Here is a 24,201-nt window from a genome sequence, read left to right on the forward strand (position 1 = left end):
ACTTAATTTAATTTAATTTAATTTAATTTAATTTAATTTATTTATTTGAGAGAGAGAAAGTGCATGATGGGGGTTGAGGGGCAAAGGGCAGAAAAAGAAGCAGACTGCTGGGGGGGGGACCCTGAGATCCCAGACCCTGAGATCCCAGGACCCTGAGATCCCAGGACCCTGAGATCATGACCTGAGGAAGAAGCTCAACTGACTGAGCCACCCAGGCACCCCTGGGTGGGTTTTAATGACTGTTAAAGAACTCATTCAAAGAAAAAGCAACCATTAAAAACCAGCCTTCTAGAACTTACGGCTTCTGAAAAAGCTCCAGACATGGAAGCAGCAAGGAAAAAGTCTCTGAACCACAATAGTAACAATACCAACAATAGTAATGAAATCCCCTGAGCACTTAGAGGTAAACAAATATTTGAGAAGAGTCAAACAAAGACCCCAAATTATGCCTTTAAATTGTGATTTTATCTTTCATTATGCTAAGCAGAAGACATGCACTGATAGATTCCCATTGCCCTTTTCAAGCCCCAGGGAAGGAATGCAGAGAGTAAGAATGTCAAATAGCTCACTTTTGTCTTTCAACCACCAAGGTCCCAGGCTAAAATAAAATTGTAATTTGATAATAATGTAGCAAAACTAACTTGCAGACCAGAAATTGAACTCTGTGTTTTTAGCTCCCATTCCTCTAGGCTGGAACCTTGACTCTCAAAACTCAAAAGCTAATTATTTAAAAGTTTCCTTCTTTGCCTTTTGTAGCATCATCCCTTCCCTGAGATATAAAGATGAGATGCACTGAATGCAAGGAACTTAAATGAGAGATGATGCCCCCTGCCCCCTTGAGACCACCAAATATCCCACCAGAGAAATAATTATTGCCCTGGTGATGACCACTATATGTCTTTTGGCCAGTTTCAAGGTTCAGCTTATGTGCTGTGGTAAACCGTGATGATGTTCTACTGGGCCTGATAAGGGATGATGGAGTATGTGCATAAGTAAGAATTTGCTTGTATGGTAAATTCTTAAGGCTTTGAAGGTTGGGATGGCCTCTCTTCAGTCTGATAGTATAAAAGGCCATTGTTTGGGGGTCCTTTTGATGACAGTAAAATTTCATTTCCCTGGAGATTTATGGTGCTGATGGAGTACAACTGAGTTTGAGAATGTGCATTCTAGGGACCCTGGATGGCTCAGCGGTTGAGCATCTGCCTTCAGCTCAGGGAATGATTCTGGAGTCCCAAGATCTAGTCCCATGTCAGGCTCCTTGCGTGGAGCCTGCTTATCTCTCTCTGCCTATGTCTCTGCCTGTGTGTGTGTGTGTGTGTGTGTGTGTGTGTGTGATGAATAAATAAATAAAATCTTTTTTAAATTCTTTTTTTAATCTTTTTAAAAAATTTTTTTAATTTAAGATTTTTTTTAAATCTTAAAAAAAGATTTTATTTATTTATTCATGAGAGAGAGAGAGAGAGAGAGAGAGAGAGAGAGAGAGGCAAAGACACAGGTAGAGGGAGAAGCAGGCTCCATGCAGGGAGCCGGACGTGGGACTTGATCCCAGGTCTCCAGGATAACCTCCTGGGCCAAAGGCGGCACTAAACCTCTGAGCCACCCAGGGATCTTTAAAATAAGATCTTTAAAAAAAGAGAGAATGTGCATTCTTTATTTTCAATAAATACAATTTTAGAACTCAGGTATATTTGATCATACCAAATTTGTGTTGTTGCTAATGAACTGCAAAACTCATTCTAATAAAGAAATAGCAGAGAAGTTTCTTCTTAAAATACAACTCCTCACAGTTAATATATTGTGATAACTAAAGTTTGGATTGCTTTGATTGAGGACTGGTATTATTTAAGTAAACTCTGGCAACTAAAATTTCTGCCTTTCAGGGGTGCCTGGCTGGCTTAGGGGGTACAGCATGTGATTCTTGATCTCGGGGTCATGAATTCAAGCCCCATGTTGGGGGCAGAGCTTACTTAAAAAAATAAAATAAAATTTCTGCCTTTTAGAACCACACAAATAATGACTGCCTATTTGGTGGCAGATTGTATTTTCCAAAGGTAGTACAACAATCTCTTCTATCTTCTCAAACCTGGCTTCTCAAACCTGGCTATTTTCACATCAAGAGGTGGGGCCCAACTGAGGGGGGCACTTGACAGGATGAGCACTGGGTGATATGCTATATGTTGGCAAATTGAACTCCAATAAAAAATTAAAAGAGGTGGGCCCTATTTCTGGACAGTTTTGAGACTCTCTGGCAACCAATAAAATGCAGCGTAATAACTAGAATTTCTAAAGTTGAATCATAATGCGGCTTAACACTGGAACACTTCCACCAAAGCTCTAAGCCACCATACATGCTCTCCAGTCACCCTGAGACCATCATCTTGGGAGGAGTTCAAACAAGCCCATGTGGAGAAATCACCTGGAGAAGATATATGAATTGATTGATCAGTATTATATTATTGGACCATTACATTGCTTCTGATCTTTTGATATAAGTAATTCCATAACAAATATCTTTGAGCACAGTCCATTTTTCATGAATGCAACTAAGTGTCAGTTAAATTCCAAAAAAACAGGGCACCTGGGTGACTCGGTTGAGCGTCTGCCTTTGGCTCGGGTCCTGGGATCAAGTCCCACTTCGGGCTCCCTGCTCCATGGGGAGCCTGCTTCTCCCTCTGTCTCTGCCATTCTTTCTCATGAATAAGTAAAGAAAATCTTTAAAATAAATAAATAAATTCCAACAAAACAAAACAAAACAAAACAGAAGAAGCACAAAATTTTGAAATGGGAAGGATCTTTCTTTTTCATATCCTACCAATAAAGCTACACCAAGAAAATAGGTAGTGGTCCCTTTTGTTAGTGAAGTAAAAGTTATAAATAGTATTTGTGCTAATAAGGTAAAAGACACTGACAGCACAGTGAAGAAGATAAATTTCACTGGAATGAGGAAATCTCCTAGGTAAGGTCATTTATTCTCTGATTTAAGTGTACAGTTTGTAGAAAGACTGACCTCTTTCTGACTGAGAAAGCAGATAGTTGTATATTCTTTAAGCTACAGCCTTTAAAATACAGAAAATGAACAAAGATCCGGTGGACAAGTGGGGAATTTTCTCAAGAGAGCAAGTTTTAGGGGCCTATTCTGGAGTCGGTACCATTTGTCTGTATGTTGTACACCAGTTTTGTCAACATTTGCTCTAAGATGTTCAGCTCAACCCGCGCCCCCCAACCCCCCCACCCCCCACCAAACAAAGCCCATGCGTGTATGGCTCATGGTGAGAACTCCATGCCAATAAGAAAAGCTTAAGTAACATTAATATAATTTATTTGAGAAGACATGGAGGTTTATTTGATACTTAAGTTATAAAAAAGGACACCAACACACAACTCTCGGGCCTGAAAGTGTTAATCCTCAGCGAACTAAAAAGTAGCTCTCCAGAATGACTCACTTCTGTACCTTGCTGGGTTTCAAATCCTTAACTTTATCTTGATGCTAGCTAGGCTAATTGAAATTTGTACAATATTTCCTTTTCAAGACAGCTACTCTTGTGCATATCTTAGGTCTGTGGTAGCTGGTTTCAGCTCTGTGTCTCAATAGTCTTGATAAGGCAGTATTTTAGTTAATATGTAGTGAAGTTCTCAAAGTACTCTGACAAACTTCCTGGTCTTGGACTCACCCTCAGAGTATTTGTCTATTAATTTCAGTTTTGTTTGCTTTTTAATTTTAAAATATGTATTTGCTTTCAAAGGGCTCTGCTTTCCCCCTCTGCAGCATCTGACTCTATTTTTCTGGTAATTCTTCATTATGTTTGTATCACTGTTTGCTGCAGCAGAGATGGTCAAAACCCCAGTTTCCTGCAAAGCCGAACCAACCTCAAAGAAGTAAAGTGGTGGATGATCCGAAGTGCTGCAGTTTCAGATGGTGCGTGTGTCACACGTTTGCTGAAATGCAGTTTGCATTTTCTATGTTGTTTGCTTCCCGAGCAAAGCGCACTTCTAAGATCTAACCTTCAGACGGTGGGTGACTTTCCTTATGAGAGTAAAAGGAAACTCAATTATGAGATAGCTCTTATGTGAACCTTGCCAGCTATCTAGGACACAAAGGTCTCAAGTAAATGGTCTAAATATTATTTTAACAGGCAAAGATATTATAACATGCCAAAAAAAAACCCAAACTCCACTGGCCACTCTTTCAACTGAAACTTAAAAGAATTGATATAGTGGGATGGAGAAAATGAGAAGAACAGTCATCTAAAAATCGCCATTTGTGGAGTGATGAAGAACATTTGCTGGCTCATTCTGAAATCTGTCAATTTTGCGACTCTTGGCTGCATATGGATTTCTGTGATACAGTGCACAGTTTTAAACAGCTGCCTAAAGTCATGTGTAACTAACCTGGTAAGTTTTGCTGGTCTAATATTTGTCTTTGTAGGACCTGGAACATGTAGACTTCAGCTTGTTAAAACTGAGTCCATTACTGTCTCTTTATAAGAAATCTTCTCATGAGAAGTGGTAGCAAGGCAAGAAAGATTTTTTTCCCCCAGAGTGAGTTTGGAATATTTTTAATTACAGAAGATAGAGGAGGGCTATTTTATTTCCTTATCTGTTGATAGATTTTTTTTTTCAGTGAAGGGACATAGGAATTGGGCTTCTGTGTGATGAATTTTGCATGCTTTAAAAATACCAATTTAAACTCATTTATTACAAAACCATTTGTGTCCATCTTGAAGCAAGAAATAGGTTTGGCCACAGGGCAATGCCTGCTAGTTGCAGACAGCAGTACTATTTACACGGTGGATGGATGGTTGTATGGGTCGGTAAATGCCCAAGGAAGTAAGTGCAGATACAGAACACATCTTATTTGAAAAGCAAGAATTGTTTTTAAGTTCCTTTACTTTTACCTGTGCACTTATAATTTTTTCGGTAATGCTTTTTTTTGGATATCCTTCTCATATAAATTGTTTTGTATCTTTCACTTATTGTGACTTAGTTGTGCTTAAAACAACCACTGAATCAGCTGTAAAAACCAAATACATTCTAGCCAGGGAAAGATGCATTCTTCTTATCTAAAGACAAAGGAAATAGCATGATAGCTTACATGTTACACCACTTCTAGTTCTACTTTTTAGAATAATAAAAGTACCAAATACACTACTCATTGTTAAGCTAAAGTATGGAGGTAGAAGTCTGTGGTAGATAAAAAAAAAAAGATAATTATTTGTTACATTCTTCTGGCTTAATTTAAACTAGAGATTAAAGCACCACTTAAGCTTTCCATGGATAGTAGCACTTTTTTTTTAAAAAAAGCTTGGTCTTTAATTTAATTAATTTATTCATTTAAAAAGATTTTATTTATTTGTTAGAGAGAGAGCATGGGGGGGGGGGGAGGACAGAAACAGAGGGAAAAGCAGACTCTCCGCAGAGCAGTGAGCCCAGTGCAGGGCCAGATCCCAGGACCCTGAGGTCATGACCTGAGCTGAAGGCAGATGCTTCATTGACTGAGCCATCCAGGCACCCAGAAGTTTAATATTTTATATAAATCACTGTTGCAGACCTCACTGGCATTAATGTGGAATTGTATGCGTGAGGACTTTATAGTTGTCATCCAAACTTAAAAATGGAACAATGAAAATAAATTTAAAAAATGGAACAATGAGACTATTAAATGTATTATTTATTGAAAAATTTAAGGGATCCCTGGGTGGCACAGCGGTTTGGCGCCTGCCTTTGGCCCAGGGCGCAATCCTGGAGACCCGGGATCGAATCCCATATCAGGCTCCCGGTGCATGGAGCCTGCTTCTCCCTCCACCTGTGTCTCTGGCTCTCTCTCTCTCTGTGACTATCATAAATAAATAAAAAAAAAAAAGAAAAATTTAAGATTTTTTCCCCAATTATAATAAGAACATATATTCATTGTAAAATATTTATAAGACAGAGAAGTAGAGAAGAATAAAGGAAAAAGTATTTTTTCTTCAAATATGTATATATATATATTACATACCGTTGTACACTCATCTTTTTCATGTAACATGATATTGTAAGTTTTTCCTATACCCCGAAGCTTTTATGGAAACAGGGTCTTCACTATATTTAGAATACTTCCATCCTATAAATGTACTACCAGCCTCTGTAAATTTCCTCTTAACTATCAAAACTGATGTTGGTTGTTTCCATTACTGTGGTCTCCGTTTTATTTGTTTTATTTTATTTTGTTTCATTTTTTTTTAGTTAAGTTTAGTTTTGTCTTATCTTTGTGTGGGCTCCTGGGTTTTAGGCAGTAGGAGTAGAGCATTTGTTCCCTTGTTGCACTGCCTTCCGCTCACCACCTACAGACACAGGCACAGTTGACGTGGTGGCCCCTGCCAGAGACACAGTCTGCCAATTAGCCTGGTGACTGTAATACTTTTTCTCCATCTGGGCCTCCCACACAGGTGAATGAACAGTGAACGTAGCCGTGGATCAAGGGAAAGGACATGTAAAGTGCTGGAGTTCAGGATACTGTTTGCATTTGTGTGTGTGTGCGTGTGCGTGTGTGTGTGTGTGTGTGTGTTCCACTCTTTTTAGCCTGGACATTTGCTGTGAAGGTCAGCTTTGATTTCACTCGGTTTTCTTGACACTGAGGCATCTTTGCTTTTTAAAAAGAAACACAAAGAGTCTTATACAAAGGAATGTTAGGATTGCTGTTCAAATGTGCACAAATCATGGTTCTATGCTTGAGCATGAGTAGTTCTATATCAATTGAGGGTATATATCAGTTGAATGTATTAACTGACTTGAAATTTTTGATTTATTTGTGCAGAGAACAAAAAGTAATGAATGTTTTTCAGAACATGAGTATTGTGGCATCCTTTAATGAAAAACAAGAGATTCATGGTCCAACAGTTTATGGAAATGCTATTTGTCAGCTCTGTGTAGATTCATAGCCTATTAATGGCTTTACTTTTTTTAAAAAAAAGATTTTATTTATTCATGAGAGACACAGAGAGAGAGGCAGAGACACAGGCAGAGGGAGAAGCAGACTCCATGCAGGGAGCCTGATGTGGGACTCAATCCCAGGACGCCGGGATCACGCTCTGTGCTGAAGGCAAACACTCAACCACTGAGCCACCCAGGTGTCCCAATGGCTTTAAAAAAAAAAAAAGATTTTATTTATTTATTCATGAGAGACATAGAGAGAAAGGTAGAGACACAGGCAGAGGAAGAGGCAGGCTCCTCGAGTGGAGCGCCATGTGGGACTCAATCCTGGGACTCCAGGATCACACCCTGAGCCAAAGGCAGAAGCCCAACCACTGAGCCATCCAGGTGTCCCTCAATAGTTTTGTTTAATAATAATTTTCTGATCTTCTTTGGCAACAAAACCTTTTTTTTTTTTTGAGTGACGAGTCCCAACAACTGAGGAACTAGTGTTGAGAAATGCTCTGTTGGAAGTATCAATTCAGTTCAATGAAAGACTATTAAAAACAAAAGTTCAAAAAAAAAATAAACAAGAGTTCAGAAGTTTATCCTGTTAAAAAAGTATAAACATCAATAACATTCCTGTGTATCAATACATCACTTTATAGCAAGACAATAGAATGAAGTCAGAATCCAAAAATGCCATAAAATGTCCAGAAACTAGCACAGTTTCTATTGGCGTAGGGATGTAAAAAACTAGAATACAGCCTGGGAGTTAAGCCATGCCACATAAAGGAGTGTGGAATATGATAAAGATGACAATTCAAACCAAAGTGAGGCTGTTCATTTAGAATAATAAAAAAAAAATAACACCTTCCTTCAGCAGGTGAATGGATAAGTAAACTGTGGTACATCCAGACAACGAGATATTATTCAGAGCTGAAAAGAAATCAGCTTTCAAGCCATGAGAAGACATGGAATAAACCATAAAGTCTTATACTAAGTGAAAGAAGCCAACCTGAAAAGACTACATACTGGATGATTCCAATCATATGACATTCTGGAAGAGGCAAAACTAGGGACACAATGAAAATATCAGTGGTTACCAGGAGTGGGTCTGTTTGTGGTGGGGAGATGAACTGGGAGAGCACAGAGGATTGTTAGAAATGGGGAAACTAGTCTGTATGATAATAGTGATGGATACATGTCCCTATACATTTGTCTAAACCCACAAAATATACAACTCCAAGAGTGAGCCCCAAGGTAAACTGAGGCCTTTGGGTGATTATAATCATGTATGTGCTGATTTACACTTAGTAAAAACTGAATTATTCTGGTGAGTGATGTGGATAATGAGGGAGGCTATGCATGGGTGGGAGCAGGAGGTATCTGGGAAATCTCTGTATCTTAGATTACACTACAAATCTAAAACTACTCTAAGAAAATAAAGTCCTTCTTAAAGACTTTATTTAGGGATGCCTGGGTGGCTTAATGGTTGAGCATCTGCCTTTGGCTCAGGGTGTGATCCCAGGGTCCTGGGATCAAGTCCCAACCGGGCTCCCTGCAGGGAGCCTGCTTCTCCCCTCCTCTGCCTATGTCTCTGCCTCTCTCTCTCTGTGTCTTTCATGAATAAGTAAAATCTTTTAAAAAATAAAAAAATAAAGGCTTTATTTATTTGGGAGAGAGAGTGAGCAAGCAGAGGGAAGGGCAGAGGAGAGAGAGAGAGAAAGAAAGAAGCAGACTCCGCTGAGCACAGAGCCCAATCTCATGACCCCGAGACCATGACCTGAGCCAAACCAAGAGTTGGAGGCTTAACCAACCGAGCCATCCAAGCACCCCAAAAATAAAGCCTTTAAAAAAATTTTTGGCCAATTTTTAAAAACTGAATTCTTCATAAAACTACCAGATTCAAATACTCCGGGAGGTATTAAAAAATACTATGATTTAAAAACAAACAAACAAACAAACAAACAACAAAAACAAGACTTCACCCCATAGATATATTAGAATAAATTAGGGATGAATATTTCTACAATCTTGGAGTGGAAATGCCTTAAGAAAACTGCCTCATAAATACACAATCTCTAAAAGAAATTACTAATAATTTAACTACTTTAGAAACGATTTGACAATAAATAGAATACAAGAAAAACAAAGCCAAAAAAGGAAGGACTACATATGATGAACAGAATTTTACCAACCCTTATATATAAAAAAGTATTCAAAATAAGTTTAGAACATGAAGACCTACTTCAAAACAGAAGAAATAGAAATGGCTAACATGCATGTAATAGATGTGCAACCTCTTAGCAGCCACAGAGTTGCAGAATGATCAACTTTTCTTTCATCAAATTGGCAAAGATAAAAACATTTATAGCTGGCAAAGTTGGGATAAACCAGCACTATCATGTACAGTTGAGCATCAAGAAATGTATCTGAAAAGATGATTGCACAACTCACTGGAGATATGTCTAGAAAAAGCTATTTATAGCAAGTTTACACATAATATTGCTAATAGATTTCCAAGTGCCTGACACTGTTCTATAGTAATCCATTACTTAATTGAACCCTCACAGGGCTAATGCACTCAATATTATCTTCCTTCTGTGCCAGGTGAGAATACTTAGCACAGGTAACTTTGAAAATATCACATCAGGAGCAAGTGTCACGTATGGGACCAAAATGCAGACCACTCTGCTCTGTTTCATTTATCAGAGTAGGAAGTAAAGGAATGAAATTAGTTCCAGCTGAGGGGGGCCAGGAGAGACAAGCTTGTGTCAAGATGTAGGTATGGGGTAAGAAGATTTAAGACCCAGGACTGGGATTGTGTGTTTTAAGCAGAACATTGGAGGAGGTAGAGCTAAGGTAGACTGGTGAGGATCCTAAATGCAAAGTGAGGACTGTGAATTTGGTGCAGATTATGGGAGGCAGGTGCTTTGGTTAAGAAAAAGCACAGGCTCTTGAGGCAACTCTCAAACTCCTTTAAATTTTAACTCTTGGGTGATTCACTAAACTTCCCTGTGTCTCATGTGTATAATGGAATTAATACATATCTAACAGGGCTGTTTAGATGTTGAATGAGATTTAGTGTAAAACACCTTGCAGTGTGCCTGGAACATAGGAAATACTCACTGAATGGTAGCTGTAATGATGATAAGACAGGGGTTGTCAAAATCTGCTTCATAGAACCCCATTGACCTGACTCATGAGGCTACCATGCCCAAGATGGGCTCTCCCTTCAGTCTGTTAAATTTAATCTTGTAAGCTGCCAGTGAAAGGACTCAATACTGTTACAATGTGACTTCATGGTCACCAAGAAACATCTTCTGTTGGCTTACTGTTTTTTATTTTATTTTATTTATTTTATTTTATTTTATTGTAATTTTTTTAATTTTTAATTTTTTTAGGCCTACTGTTTAAAATGGAATGTAGAAACTACCCAGCAACCACCCTTTTGTTTTTATGAGCTAATGGATGTTTGAAGGGATCTAAAAAAAATGTAATTGCAAATTCACTCTTGGACTTGATTGTATATGATTGTGGTTCAATCATATAAAGGGGAATCAAAAGGTTCTTATTGAACAAAATCATGGAAAAACAAAGCACTATTATGCCCATGGCTGCAAAATTAATCTAAAAGATACAATTCTTACTCTCTAAGTACTTATTATCTAAAAACAAAACGTATTAAGCATGCTTCTCCTTTCTCTACAAATATAAGTGGTTAGGGAACAGAGGTTAGAGGAATCTTCATTGACACCAGCAAATGAGAGGGGAAAAGGCAACATTGGTTCTTTGGTTTCTGCATCTGATTACTTCTCAAGTAAACCCCCACAATGCCACTGGATGAGGTTTCCAAGAGATAGGACTTCTGGAGCAGTCCTATGTAACAGGCCACGTGGAATTCATGGATTTATTCCTTCCATATGTATTTATTGAACACCTCATCCCTCTGGACTGTTCTAGGTACTAAGGATAGAGTGAGTGCAGGGCATAATGAATGGTACTTACCTGGAAGGAGAGACAAGGCTCAGTGAAACTTACTGACAAACAGATCTTCTCTTCCCTCTGAAAAGTGCAGGCTATTCAGAAGGGCCTCAAGAGATGCTTAAACCATGTGGCAGGGGGTGTCGGTGTGAGCCTGGGTGGCTAAGTCAGTTAAGTGTCTGGCTCTTGATTTCCACTCAGGTCATTATCTTATGGGTTGTGGGACTGAGCCCCATTGCCCCACTTCTGGCTCCCTGCTGGGCTGGGAGTTTGCTTTAAGATTCTACTCTACCCCCTGCTCACACGTGTGCGCTCTCTCTCTCTCTCTCTATCAATCAATCAATCAATCAATTAACCAATCAATCTTAAACAACAACAACAACAAAACACTTCCAGGGCCCCTTTGGATTTTCTCCCATCTCCTGGAACACATGTTGCTTATAGTGCTGAGTCAGCCAAGGACAGATGGCATGCTCCTTGTTGGATCAATCGTCTCTTTAATTCAATAGTTCAAATCCAGAACTTTTCAGGGGAGGTTCTGAGCAGTACCAAGGAGAGGTGCTAGGAATATTCACTTAGTGCTCATAATTCTCAGTCAGTGGGGCCAGCTGACGATTAGATCCGATTCATGTAACACTATTCAGGCACACGTCTGATCATCATGGGCCTTGTATTGCCATTCTTTGTAAGCCTTTCTGTTTATCAAGGACTCTGCTCACATCACAACCAGGGAGAGGATGAACAATTTATAGATTTCGCCCCCTCTTGGTTCCTATTTCTTTGATTCTCTCCCAGCCCAGAAAGTTCTTAAAATTTGTGAAAACATGAGGAAAAACAAACCCCAGAATAATCTGACATTTTACTATATGTAAAATTCTGAATTTGTATTTTTTTCACTCTTCTTAGTAAGACTGCTTTAAAAAATTCTGAACATAATTCTTCTTTAATCCACAAGTCTTTTGACTTGATGACTTGACTAAAGGCACAGACTTATTTAATACCGTGTGAGAATCTGTCCATTGTCCTTAACCACTCCTGACAGCCAAGGCCCCCTTCCTGCCTTGATCATTTCTGCAGAGTTCTTAGGCTTTCCATCTTATAATTTGCACTAGCATTTTACCAGATTTCATGACTGATTCAATGGCTTTAAAGCATTGTACTTTATGGTTAGAAAACACGGAGGAGGCACCACTATTCCATGAAGCTTTTTTTTTTTTTTTTTCAAAAAGGTGTGGTAGTTGTACTGAACATATTTATGATCTCCTTCTTCACTTCAGGGCCGGCAGCTTGACATTGGCACGCCATTTAATCTGAGTGAACCGGTGAGTAATCACTTCCATTGTAAGGAAGTTTATAGTGTTTGCATTGATAAAAATGGGACAATGGTCAGGTTTTATTACAATAAGAATAGTTCCTAAGTCAAGTCTCATTTGTTTGTCCTTAATGGAGGAAGTTCAATTGGAAATAGTGAGAAGTCTGAGTTCCAGAATATTCAAAAATGAACTCAGGCACAGTGTGTCGAAGAGGAAAGAACACAAGACTAATCCAACTTCGTGATTTTGATTCTACATTGTTGTGTGGCTTTGGGCAAATTAGTTAATATTTCTGAGACTTAGTTTTATTACGTGTTATCTGAGAGGGTTGGATTAGATGGTCTCCAGTGTTTCTTCCAACAATTACATTTATGGTTTTATTACTTTTCTGCACCTGTATTCGTTTATTCAACAAGTGTTTAGTGACTCAAAATATATAAACATGAGCAGACTCCCCAAACTGTTGACCTATTAAGGTTTCGATAGGCTGCCTCCGGTTGAGTCTCCAGTTTTCGGTTTTGTTTGTTGTGTAAGGACATGGCAAGGACTCACGATATGCTCTATGTCAGGCTGTCTAGGATTTTATCTGCTGCCCGCCACCCAGTAGACAGTGTGCTCTCTGAAGGTTGGGTGCTCTCCGGGTTCTAGCCCTGCCCACTCCACCTCCACTCAGCAACCCAGCTGCCCTGCAATGAATCACACCAAGCCCTGCTCTGCCTGACAATATGAGAGCTCTGCTTAGAATTCCAAAGGCCCTGATCCTTTGAGGCCACAGAATCCTGGGTAGATACTTCTTTCTTTCTTTTTTTTTTTTTTTTCTTTCTTTTTTTAAAAAGATTTTATTTATTTATTCATGAGAGACACAGACAGGGAGAGAGAGAGAGAGAGGCAGAGACACAGGCAGAGGGAGAAGCAGGCTCCATGCAGGGAGCCTGATGTGGGACTCGATCCCAGGACCCCAGGATCATGCCCTGGGCTGAAGGCAGGCACTAAACCGCTGAGCCACCAGGGATTCCCTAGATACTTATTTCTAAAATACTTTCTGTTACTACATTGCGCTATCAAGTGACAAAAGTCACACTTTTTTAGTTACCTTTGTTTCTTCTTATTCTTGCAGTGTATCCAAGGATGTCATTTTTGGAACTCTGTAGATCAGGAAAATTGTGCTTTAAAGTGTGTAAGTATTAGTTATGTTTCTGTTTTGATACTAATACTGCCTTCAAGAGAAAAGTTACCTAAGAGGATTCCCATTTGAATTTCCATTGACTTTCAGTTCGTTTGCTTGACTCTAAAGGAAAAGTATGATGGCCCGGAGTGATACATAATAGTGGGGGAAATGGAGATAAACGCTCTTAATGCAACTGGTGACTAAGGCAGGTTAATGCAAACCGTGGAGCCCTGGGATGGATGTTCAATTACTCCAAACCAGAAAGGCCTTTTGGTAGAATGTCAGGCATTTGTCAAATTTCCTAGTCTTCTCAAATTTTAAAGTACAATTATCTAAGGATCTTGTTAAGATGCAGATTCTGATTGTGTCGACCTGGGCCAGGACGTGAGATTCTGTACCTGTAACAAGCTCCCAGGTGATGCGATGCTTGTAGTCCCCTGGTTACACTTTGGGAAGCGAGGCCCTAGATCATGTTCGAAGTTTCTCTGCAGAGAACATGGCAGCAATCAAATGCAGAGGTCACAAAGCCCTACATTTATTCCATTCTAGGTAGAAAATACATCCCCAAGTACTTTATTTTTTATCTTTAATTTATCCCAGCTTTGCCACTTAGTGTGAAACTGGTTAATGTACTTCACTTTCCTTGTCAATAAATTAGGATCGTGATAGAACCTCCCTTCCAAGGATAATGCTCCATACACTATAATTACTCTGGTCCAGTGAATACAAATTTTATTAAAAATGGGTTCCTTTGTTCGGGTTGTTCAGGTCTGAGGTTAAATCATGGTAATTTGGGATAATCCTAATTTTGTTTTCTATAGTGAAACTATATCATTGAGATTTAAATAAGGATATTAACTTCTCCCTCCAATGGTGCTCACAGCTTTCCTTGTGTGGTCTGTCCCCAGGTCTCTATCACAGGCCTAGCGCTGCTCTCACGCTTGTGACTATGTGCCCCATAGTATGGAAGTTACCAAACAGTGGAGCGGGCACTATCTGGATTTGGGAACTATTACACATTCTAAAAATATTTTACCTTTCTTTGGTACCACTTTTTACCAATTGCAGTTGAAATCATCATTTAGTCTAGGCCTGTGCTTGCTGTCTTTTGCTCTGACGTGTAAGCACATCAGAGTGGGTCTCTCTCCTTCTGTTCATGCTGTGTCTACTTCACGGAACACCACGAGGGGCATATAGCAGGTGCTCAGATAGCACTTGCTGAGTGAATGCCTGGGAAGTACCTCGTGTTGCTGGCAGCAGTCTGGGCGGTAGAGTGGGCACCGGAGCAGACTGTCCAGGCAGAGGAACCTACTGGCCTTTGCTAGCTAGAGCTATTGGTGGTTTTCATTTCCAGTTCTGTCTCCAGTGGGCATCTGCCAACACCTCTTCATTCTCTAACCTGAGAATTACTAAGGATTACCTGGATTACTAAGAGGTAATCTGTGGTAGGTAATCTAACTCTACCATTTTTCCAGTGATGCATAAAAATGTATATATATATATTATATATATATTAGAGAGTGATGAGCAGGGAGGGGCAAAGGGAGGAGGAGAGAAGGAATATTTAAGCAGGTTCCAGCTCAGTGCAGAGCCTGACTTGAGGCTCCATCTTACGACCCTGAGATCATGACCTGAGCTGAAATCAAGAGTCTGTCACTTAACTGTAAGCATATGTTCATACAGTGGCCTGCCTGGATCAAAGGCCCAGCTCTGGGCTCCTTGATTTTGATTGTTTTTATTGGCTGTTTGTCAATGGTGGGGCAAGAAATTTATTTAAACGAAATATATAGCAACAGTGTCATTAAAATTATTTACAACCTTAAGGATTTTAAGTGATTTCACTTTTCTTTTTCTCTATGCAGAACGACACTTATGACACTGTTTGTGAGGTGAGTTGGCAATCACAAAAAGGATGTCATCAAACCCCAATGTCTTTATCTCTTATATTTAAAAAGCTATAAAAATAAGAATTAGGAAGCCTGACTAATTCTCAGTGCTCAAAAATATTCCTTGTGGGAGTGCTATTAATCTGGGTATGAAAACGACTGTAAGATTCCATTTTTGACACAAATACTTGCTGTTTTATATACCAGTGTGCATATATATGTGTGTATGTATACACACCTATTCACATATATACATATTTGCTGCTCTAATCTGATTGGACAGGTTCTAATTCTGGGAGCCTGGTGGTAGGGGAAGGGTGGTGGGGAGGAGAGAGGAGGGGACCCATCTAGAAGATTTCATCTTCCTCCCTATAAATCACAGTGGTCCATCATGAAATATGGTATATTAAAAAAGAACACTGTAGTTGCAATTTTCTTCCTTATTCAACAAAGTGCTTTGACAATATTTTAAAGCACTGCTTTTAAAATATATAATTTTTAATTTTTTCCCCCTGCTATGATAGTAAGTATCTTCATGCTGACTCTGGTGGCTCAGGTCTCTTTTCTCAACTCCTTCCTCCCATGGGGATCCCCTCCCCCACCCTCCCACCCCCGACTGGATTTTCTCCTCCTTTTCAGAAAGACTTCAGGGATTTTGATCTTTTCCTACTTGATCTTCTTCAATTGTTCTGGATTCTATGGCACTCAGAATTAGTTTTAGGCCAACCATAGATGTTTATGAAGAAAATACAGTATTTCTCAGTGTAAAACCTAGGGTGTATTCTATTTAAGTGTCCTTGAAACCAAAGGACTACCTTATTCTGCCTGGGAAAGGAGCATAAATATCAGCCATTAGTAAAATAGAAAAATTACTTTTTATTAGAGAATAAAAAATAAACAACAAAAAATGTTACATTGAAACATTTTCTCAATAGTCTCTTCTTATTCTGTACCTGAGGAATGTTTCCTGGGGAGTAGATGGAGAGGGGTCAAGGTTGGCTAAGAAGACGTAAAACAGGGGGGGGGAGAATTCACTCCCTATGTAAAAAAAAAAAACAATTATGTCTTTCCTGATTGAGATTATAAAAAACAAAAACTGCCTGAGAATATTTTTATGTGATTAAAGTAACATTACCACCCTCCTCCCAAAACCGTCCCTGGGAAGATTGTATTAAGAAAGTCAGTTCAAGCCTCTCAAACACTGAAGCAGCCCAAGATTGGATCTTTCTCTTTCTTTCTTTCTTTCTTTCTTTCTTTCTTTCTTTCTTTCTTTCTTTCTTTCTTTCTTTATCTTTCTTTCTTTCTTTCTTTCTTTCTTTCTTTCTTTCTTTCTTTCTTTCTTTCTTTCTTTCTTCTTTCATTTCTTTCTTAAAATATTTATTTATTCATGAGAGACACAGAGAGAGAGGCAGAGACACAGCCAGAGGGAGAAGCAGGCTCCATGCAGGGAGTCTCAAATGGACTTGATCCCAGGACCCCTGGATCACGACCTGAGCCGAAGCCAGAAGCTCCACCACTGAGCCACCCAGGTGCCCCCCAAGATTGGATTTCTAATGTGGTAGCTCCCTGGTGATCAGTACGCTGCCCCATCGTCTGTGTTTATGTGATGTACATCTTTTCTCTCAGTGTTATAATTTACATAGTTTTTCTGTTCTTTTCTTTGCATACTTTGCTATTTTACATTTAAATAAAATAGAACTGAACAGCAATACATGCTCTCTAGATAGAGAGGTTGAGACTTATATGGGCACACAGAGGTTTTAACTCAGCTACTCACACCTGCAGGAGATCAAACTTCAACCGTTAATGCTTCATTCAACTTAGGAAGCTGGGAATTTCTGCACATGTTTCTTAGAGGAAATAGTATTGGAAGAGTTAGCTTAGCAAGCCATAACTTGGCAAATGATGTTAGCCAGCGAAATGGCTTATTTCTGATAATTAAAAAACACAAATTAGATCACATTGCTCCTAAAAACCTTTTTATGGCTTTGAGTTGCCATATGAGAAAAAATTACGAACTACCTTTGGCAGGTTCTCCTGCCTCACCTTGCACCCCTCGCCCTGTTCCCTCTCCTGCCACACCTGCCTTTCCCTCTTCTGAGTATGGGAGACACATTCTTCCCTCCCAGCTTTTGTCCTTAAGACCCTTGTGAGCCCGGATTCTTGCAACCACTCAGGTCCTTGCTCCAGGGTCTTCTCTGCATGGTTCTTCCTGAGTATCCTAATGAGACGAAGTCTCCTTCCTGCCTAGTCATGCCTTATGCCTTTAAACTTGTTTTATTTTTTTTCATAGCACTTTTCATAATCTAAGTGTATTTTATTAAAAAAAATTTTTTTTACTCGGTCATTGAATGTCCTCTTCCTAGAGAATATAGATTCCACGAAGGTGGGGGGTCGTGTCTGTTCTGCTCATGGCCAGTTCCTTAAAGCCTAAACCAGTGGTTGGCACACACACACACACACAATACGTACTCGATAAACATTTTTTGAATGAATGAATGAATGAATGAATGGTGGGAAGGGAAGGGAAGGGAAGCCACAATTCATATGGAGAGGCTGTACTGGGGGCATCCCAGGAAGGCGGTGGGTAGGTCCCCTTTGTGTTATAGGAGTAAGAAAAGGCATTGCCAGCACATGTGCCAGTCTGATAAATACAGGAGTGGAGCCAGGGGGATGGTGAGAAAGGCGGTTTTACTACTATGGGAGAAATAAGTATGGACCAAAACAGGGACAGCAGACTGATGGAGGTCTTGGGAAGCACAAGCGTAGCTCCTGTAGTTGGAATGGTATTTCAGTAGCTTGGAATACACTGTATAAATGCCTCATCCTGGGGCTTTGGGCTCAGATTCCATGAATTCCTTAAATCCCACTACCTTTAGATTCTCTCTAGGCCATTTGAGCACTAGCTAATGTCATCATTCTAAGTGCAATGTTAGATGAGAGAGAGAGAGAGAGAGAGAGAGGAAGGAATCTAATTTAAGTGTTGCCCCCACTTGATATAACATTTAAACTCCTTAGAATATAAACTTCCAGTTTGAACATTGACAAGTTCTGGCGATCTAATGTACAGTGTGATGATTATAGCTAGTAATATTGCATTCTATACCTGAATGTTGCCAAGAAGGTACATCTTAAATATCCTCATCACAAAAAAGAAATGGTAAAGTATGGGATAGGATGGAGATGTTAGTTAATGCTATAGTGGTAGTCATTTTGCAATACATAAACGTGTCAAATCAACATGTTGTATACCTTAAATAATCTATATGTCAATTATATCTCAATAAAGCTGAAAAAGATACAAGCTTCACAATGTAACCAAGCATTTAAACTCCTAGATAGATCAGAATTTTATTATATATTTTCTTCTGAAATAATGCAGGGAAAATAAACCCAACCCACAATTTACTGGATATTCAGGACTAGCAATATTTCCAAATAAACACCGTTCTATTTCGTTTCTTCTTCCTTGGTTTTACTTCTTGGAAAAAAAATCCATGTTATACGATAATTTTGTCGCCACTTGGTATATTTATTCTCTGCAGTTAACATGTTGAATGCATTTTACTGAAACCTGCATAAAGGATGTGAAAAGTATACTAAATCCTTAAGATAAATAATCTGGAACTAGACTGAGATATTTAAATTAATCCTTAACTAAGCAAACCTGAGCTTATCAGTCTGCACTTCCCTTGAGTGAACAGGTCAAACAATATACAGCTGGTATTTGCAAATTACCTGGGATGTTTAGGGCAAATGTATTGTGTCATGGTTTCTACTATCCCCATGAGAAACAATAGCATGTTGTCCTACGTATCATATCTGCAAATTATGTTATAGTCCTACAATTTGTGCTTTTTCTCCAAAAGCTTTTTTCTCTTTTCTTTTCATCTCCTCTCCTCTTCTTTCCTTCTTTCTTTCTTTCTTTCTTTCTTTCTTTCTTTCTTTCTCTCTCTCTCTTTCTTTCTTTCTTTCTCTCTCTCTCTCTCTTTCTTTCTTTTTCTCCTTCCTTCCTTCCTTCCTTCCTTCCTTCCTTCCTTCCTTCCTTCTTTCCTTCCTTCTTATGAGTGAATGTATGAATGAATGTTAATGCAACTGTTAAGAGTTGCAGGCAGTTTGTATCACGGTCACAAAAATGTTTACCTCTTTTCAGTTAATGAAGTAAAATGTTAATCACTTTTGTAGACCTTAAAACGTAACATTAGTACTAAGATATTGATTAAAATGTTCAAGTTACTATAAAATTTAGTCCACTTTTAATTTCTGAAGGAAAGCATGGATGTATAAAATAAATAGGCATCATTTTAGGCTACAGTTTTAGGTTATTAACTCACTAAACCTTTGACCAAGTATTGTTGAGCTCAGTGCTTTTTCACACTCTGGGGTGTCACTCATTAGAGGGTCATGAAATCAATTTAACAAATAAAGAGTCACAATAAACATAAGGGAAGAACAGACTAGAAGAGAACATGTATGGTTGCATCACAGGTATGGGATTTCTTGATGGGACCAACTTGTTCTAAAACTCAATTGTAATGATGATTGCACAATTCTGTGAATATACCAAAACCCACTGAACTGTGTACTTTAAATGGGTGAATTTTATGGCAAATGGAATATATCTCCCTAAAACTTAAAAAAGGAGAAAAAAGTAAGTACTATTCAAGACTTTTTCCCCCAAGATGTGTGTGTCCTGTGTCGTTTCGTTAAATGTGTTTTGGAATTTGGGGACATGGTCAAAAAGGTTTGAAAGGTTGTGTTCAACTGGAAACCTAAAGTATTGCAGTTGAAATAATTGATATGCAGGTATAGTTATATACCAGGCATTTGAATTTCACACAAGGTGGTTGAAATGTATCAGCAAAAGCAGGACCAAGGCTGCACTGACGTGGCTGCTCTCTGACTTCCAGCGAGAATCGTGTGAGGTGGGCTGCAGCAGCGCCGAAGGTGCTTTCGAAGCAGAAGTGCTAGGTAAGCAGACCTATGCAATGGTCATTGAAAATACTCCAAGCCACTCTAGGGACCCGTGCTTATGTAAGGAGATTGGGCCATCTCTCTAACTATCTGGACTCTCACATGTATAAAAAATATATACATATGTTGGAAAAATTCAATCATTTCAGATGTGGAAGCCATTGTGATGGAAACCCAGCAAGACTCTTCTTTCAGAGCAAAATAGAGGAGACACAGTATCTGACTGACGTTTAGAATTTGACGTTTTGCCCTCAGTTCAGTAAGTGAAATCACTTCTATCTTAGGGAAAGAGACAGCTACGGATCCTACACAGACTTGGTATCAGGAAATGCCACTATTTTAATGAACCAAAAGCACAGGAGAATTTTATTTAGTGTGGATGTAATTATTCATCTACTAGCTGGTCAATACTATAGGCATGACTCCCTATAAGGCTCTGGGAAATTTACTGAATGTATAGAAGCTATGTCTCTTGCTTTTAGATTTTGAGTAAGTAGGGTACTTAGGTGTATGTCTCCAACTCCCTCTGATATCAGATCAGGTTGGGTGTGTCCAAGTGGCTTTGTCCTACTATGTTAATTCTCTAGTGGTTTCTGAAGGACCAGCTCTTTGATAAGTCACAGTCTGGATGTTAGTAGCTTTCTTTTCCAGAATTTCCAGGGTCTTCCTCCTACTGGGAGATAGATAGCTCCTTCCAGACTCAGAAATGATCGATTCTTCCATCAGTTGTAGTCTTTTGTTTCAATGGCTTGCTCCTTGCTCTCAGTGGCTGATGGAAATTGGGAGGATCTTGCTTTATAAATGTCCTGATTTGCTTCTGGTTCTTTAGACAGAAACTCATTGATATTTCTGTGGAGAGATAGTGATACATTCTTTTCCTACTGTGAAGTGGGAGTTAGCTATGGATAAGATTTATATTCTATGCGTTCCAAACTGTGCACTGAGGTGCCCCAGTGCATTGCATCTACCTCATGGTGTTTTGAAGATTTAAGGGAAACCTAGGATAGTTGACATCTTCTGACATCATTGGAACTACTAGTTGGAGGTAGTTCATGGTATAAACAATGAAATGCACTACATTCCTTTCTATAGCATATCTTTGCAAAGCTGAGTTTTTTGGCAATTGCTGTGATAAAAAGCAAGTACCATAAGAAACTCAGTGTGGAACAGGAAATGGGAACGGTGGTGCCCAATCCGATTACAATATTGGAGAAATTGTGCTGTTCCCAATAGGCACACAGATCCCATTCATATACAGTTGTTTTTATTTAAGGATTAAGTGCCTTTATTGTCTTTCAATTTTTGTGTGCTATTTCTTTCAAACATATGCTGAGTTGAAAGGACACACATACTCAAGTTATAATACTTAATAAATGGTGCTGTTAGGTAATTCTTTTGGTCTAAGGAATTATGAAAAGAATTACTGAGAAACTAAGGATGCCAGAACTGGGAAAGCTTGGGAAACTTTGATTTACATTCTTTTCTTACGTTCCAAAGTTACATTATCAGCTTAATTATATAGTCTGTTAAAAATACAAGTGTAATCAATGCTTTATTTAAAATTTCTCATTGGCTATGGATCAATATCTATATACCAATAACAAATGAGATGTACCATGTCTAAAAAAAGGCAGTTTTGTTTATAGACCACACCTTTAGTTTGTTATAATGAATCTTCTTGTGTATAGACCTAAGATCGTTTTTGGCTGTAACACATCTAGTACCTGGTCCATTTACCTGTGAGTCTGCTATATTATTCTTTTTTTTTCCCCTCCCCCCTCTGCTATATTATTCTATCTTAGATATCATCCATGTCTCTTTTCCACATGGTAAAAATGGTAATAGTTAATAATATATTAAAATAAAAAGAACTATTATTAGGCATTTATGAGTCAAGCACTGTTAAAAATAATTTATAGGTATTAGCTCTTTTTGAGCTCTGAGGTATAACTACTATTATTATCCCCATTTTACAGATGGGAAAAATGAGGTACAAAAGTGTATACATTTGCTTGGGACCACGTAGAAATGGAAGAACTTGGGGCACCTGGATGGCTCAGTGGTTGAGCGTCTGCTTTTGGCTCAGAGCATGATTCTGGGTCCTGGGATCGAGTCCTGCATCAGGCTCCCTGCAGGCTCTCTGCCTCTCTCTCTATGTCTCTCATGAATAAATACACAAAATCATAAAAAAAGGGGATGAACTTGAAGATGAACTAGAAAGGGAGTAACTTGATTTTAACCCAGCTGTCTGATTCCAGAGCCTTTTCTTGCCCATTCAGCTGTGTATTGAAAGTAGTATACAGCTAAGTTCAGCTTCTCTTTCTTGTTTTGTTGATCCTTGTCCTGATATTTTCAAACAAACCTACTTGACTTCTAATTTTCTGTACACATTGCCATGGCTTTGAAACATATGTCTCCAGCTGGCTGTGAAGTTTACATTTACTTGTACTTACTCACAGAACTCTGGTCCAGGGACCCCAACTTACGTTCTTTCTGATTCCTTGGATCTTCTTCCTCACTCCACTGACAACTCCACACTGGACATCTCTTTAAAATGTCAACCTTAAAAATAAAATAGTCAGTTATCTTACCAATAAAATGAGTTAATTTGGGAATAGCAAAGGAATTGCAATTCGGGACAAGCAAACTATAGCAAACTGGCAAACCATAGGCAAGTCTGGAGAACAAAGGGAAGCAGGTTTTAGAAAGGAAAGGAGGAAATTGGGGAGGGATATTTTGATCAAAAGTTCACTGGAGAAGAACAAGAGTTCTCACTGGCTGTGTACAGTGGCTAGTGCATTGTTGTTGGAGCACAGAGGGATCTTCCTTCTTTTTCTTAAAAAAAAAAAAAAAAGATAAAATTCCTATGTGAAAAATGTCCTCCTTGGCAAAACTATTCTTCACCTCCTTCTTTGTGCTGGTTATGCAGGCTGCAATAAGTGGTGTATGTGTGAGAGCTCCCCCTTCTGGTCTTCCTGACTCCATTTTAAATGAGGTGTCCTTTATTTTTTGACAAAGGTTTCCCACAGCATATTCCAATCCTCGTTCTTATCTCAAACCATAAAACCGGGGTGGGGGGGGGGGGGATGGAACTGTGCTTTGCTTGTATAACAGCTAAAAATGAACCATAAATAGAATAATCAGCAGAGAAGGGTTGTGCTCTCTGTGGGCTAGCACCTCAGATGACAATGGCTTTCTTTTTTCTGGGTCACAAAGCATTCTGGTAATAAGGAGTTTAATTAGTCCAGATTCAGTATCTATAGTTATCAGAATGGTATCAACTTTTAAGCAGGAAGAGTGAGATCATGGATGTTTGTATTTAGCCATTTTAAGCTTCTTACAAAAACTTATGTTTTCTCAAGTAGAGTAGTGATTGTTATTTTATGAAAGAAAGCTAATACTCTAAGATCAGGAACAAGGCAAGGATGCTTGCTTTTGTCATGTTTATTCAGCATAGTACAGGAAGTTCTAACCAGAGCAATGAAGCAGGAAAAAGAAATAAGCCATCCGAATTGGAAAGGAAGAGGGAAGATTATCCTTGTCTGCAGGTAATATGATCTTATATGTAAAAAATGCTAAAGATAGCACAAAAAACTGTTAGAACTAATAAATTCAGCAAGGTAGTAGTGTACAAAGTCAACATATGAAAATCAGTGCATTTCTGTTTGCCGATAATGAGCAATCTGTAAAGGTAATTGGGAAAGTAATTCCACTTACAATAGCATCAATAAGCATAAAATGCCTAGGAACTAACTTAACCAAGGAGATGAAAAACTTGTAAAATAAAATCCTATAAAACATTTCTGAAACAAAGAAGACATAGATATCCCATATTCATGGATTGAAAGATAATATAGTTAAAATGTCAATGCTAACCCACAGCAACCTACGATTTAATATAATCCCTATCAAAATCCCACTATCTTTTGCAGAAATAGAAAGACCCATTCTTGGGACCGCTGGGTGGCTCAGTGGTTGAGCATCT

General features: G+C 38.8%; 1 protein-coding gene across 4 annotated transcripts in view; it reads left to right on the forward strand.

The window, feature by feature from the left end:
* The first annotated feature begins 3,509 nt into the window (after positions 1–3,509).
* Positions 3,510–24,201, forward strand: part of ROS1 (ROS proto-oncogene 1, receptor tyrosine kinase) — a 120,536-nt gene continuing 99,844 nt past the window's right edge. For 3 of the 4 annotated variants that reach the window (XR_012002881.1, XM_072765453.1, XM_072765467.1), the window contains exons 1-6: positions 3,510–4,011; positions 4,134–4,392; positions 12,153–12,197; positions 13,306–13,365; positions 15,219–15,245; positions 20,153–20,213. Coding sequence is in view for 3 of the 4 variants with exons in the window: in XM_072765453.1 (XP_072621554.1) it covers positions 4,270–4,392; positions 12,153–12,197; positions 13,306–13,365; positions 15,219–15,245; positions 20,153–20,213 (316 nt within the window). In the remaining variant the exon portion in view is untranslated. The remainder of the gene's footprint in view (positions 4,012–4,133; positions 4,393–12,152; positions 12,198–13,305; positions 13,366–15,218; positions 15,246–20,152; positions 20,214–24,201) is intronic. The other variant, XM_072765461.1, reaches the window with a different exon arrangement.

Source organism: Vulpes vulpes, chromosome 1 (genome assembly GCF_048418805.1).
Source record: "Vulpes vulpes isolate BD-2025 chromosome 1, VulVul3, whole genome shotgun sequence".
Lineage (NCBI taxonomy): Eukaryota > Metazoa > Chordata > Mammalia > Carnivora > Canidae > Vulpes > Vulpes vulpes.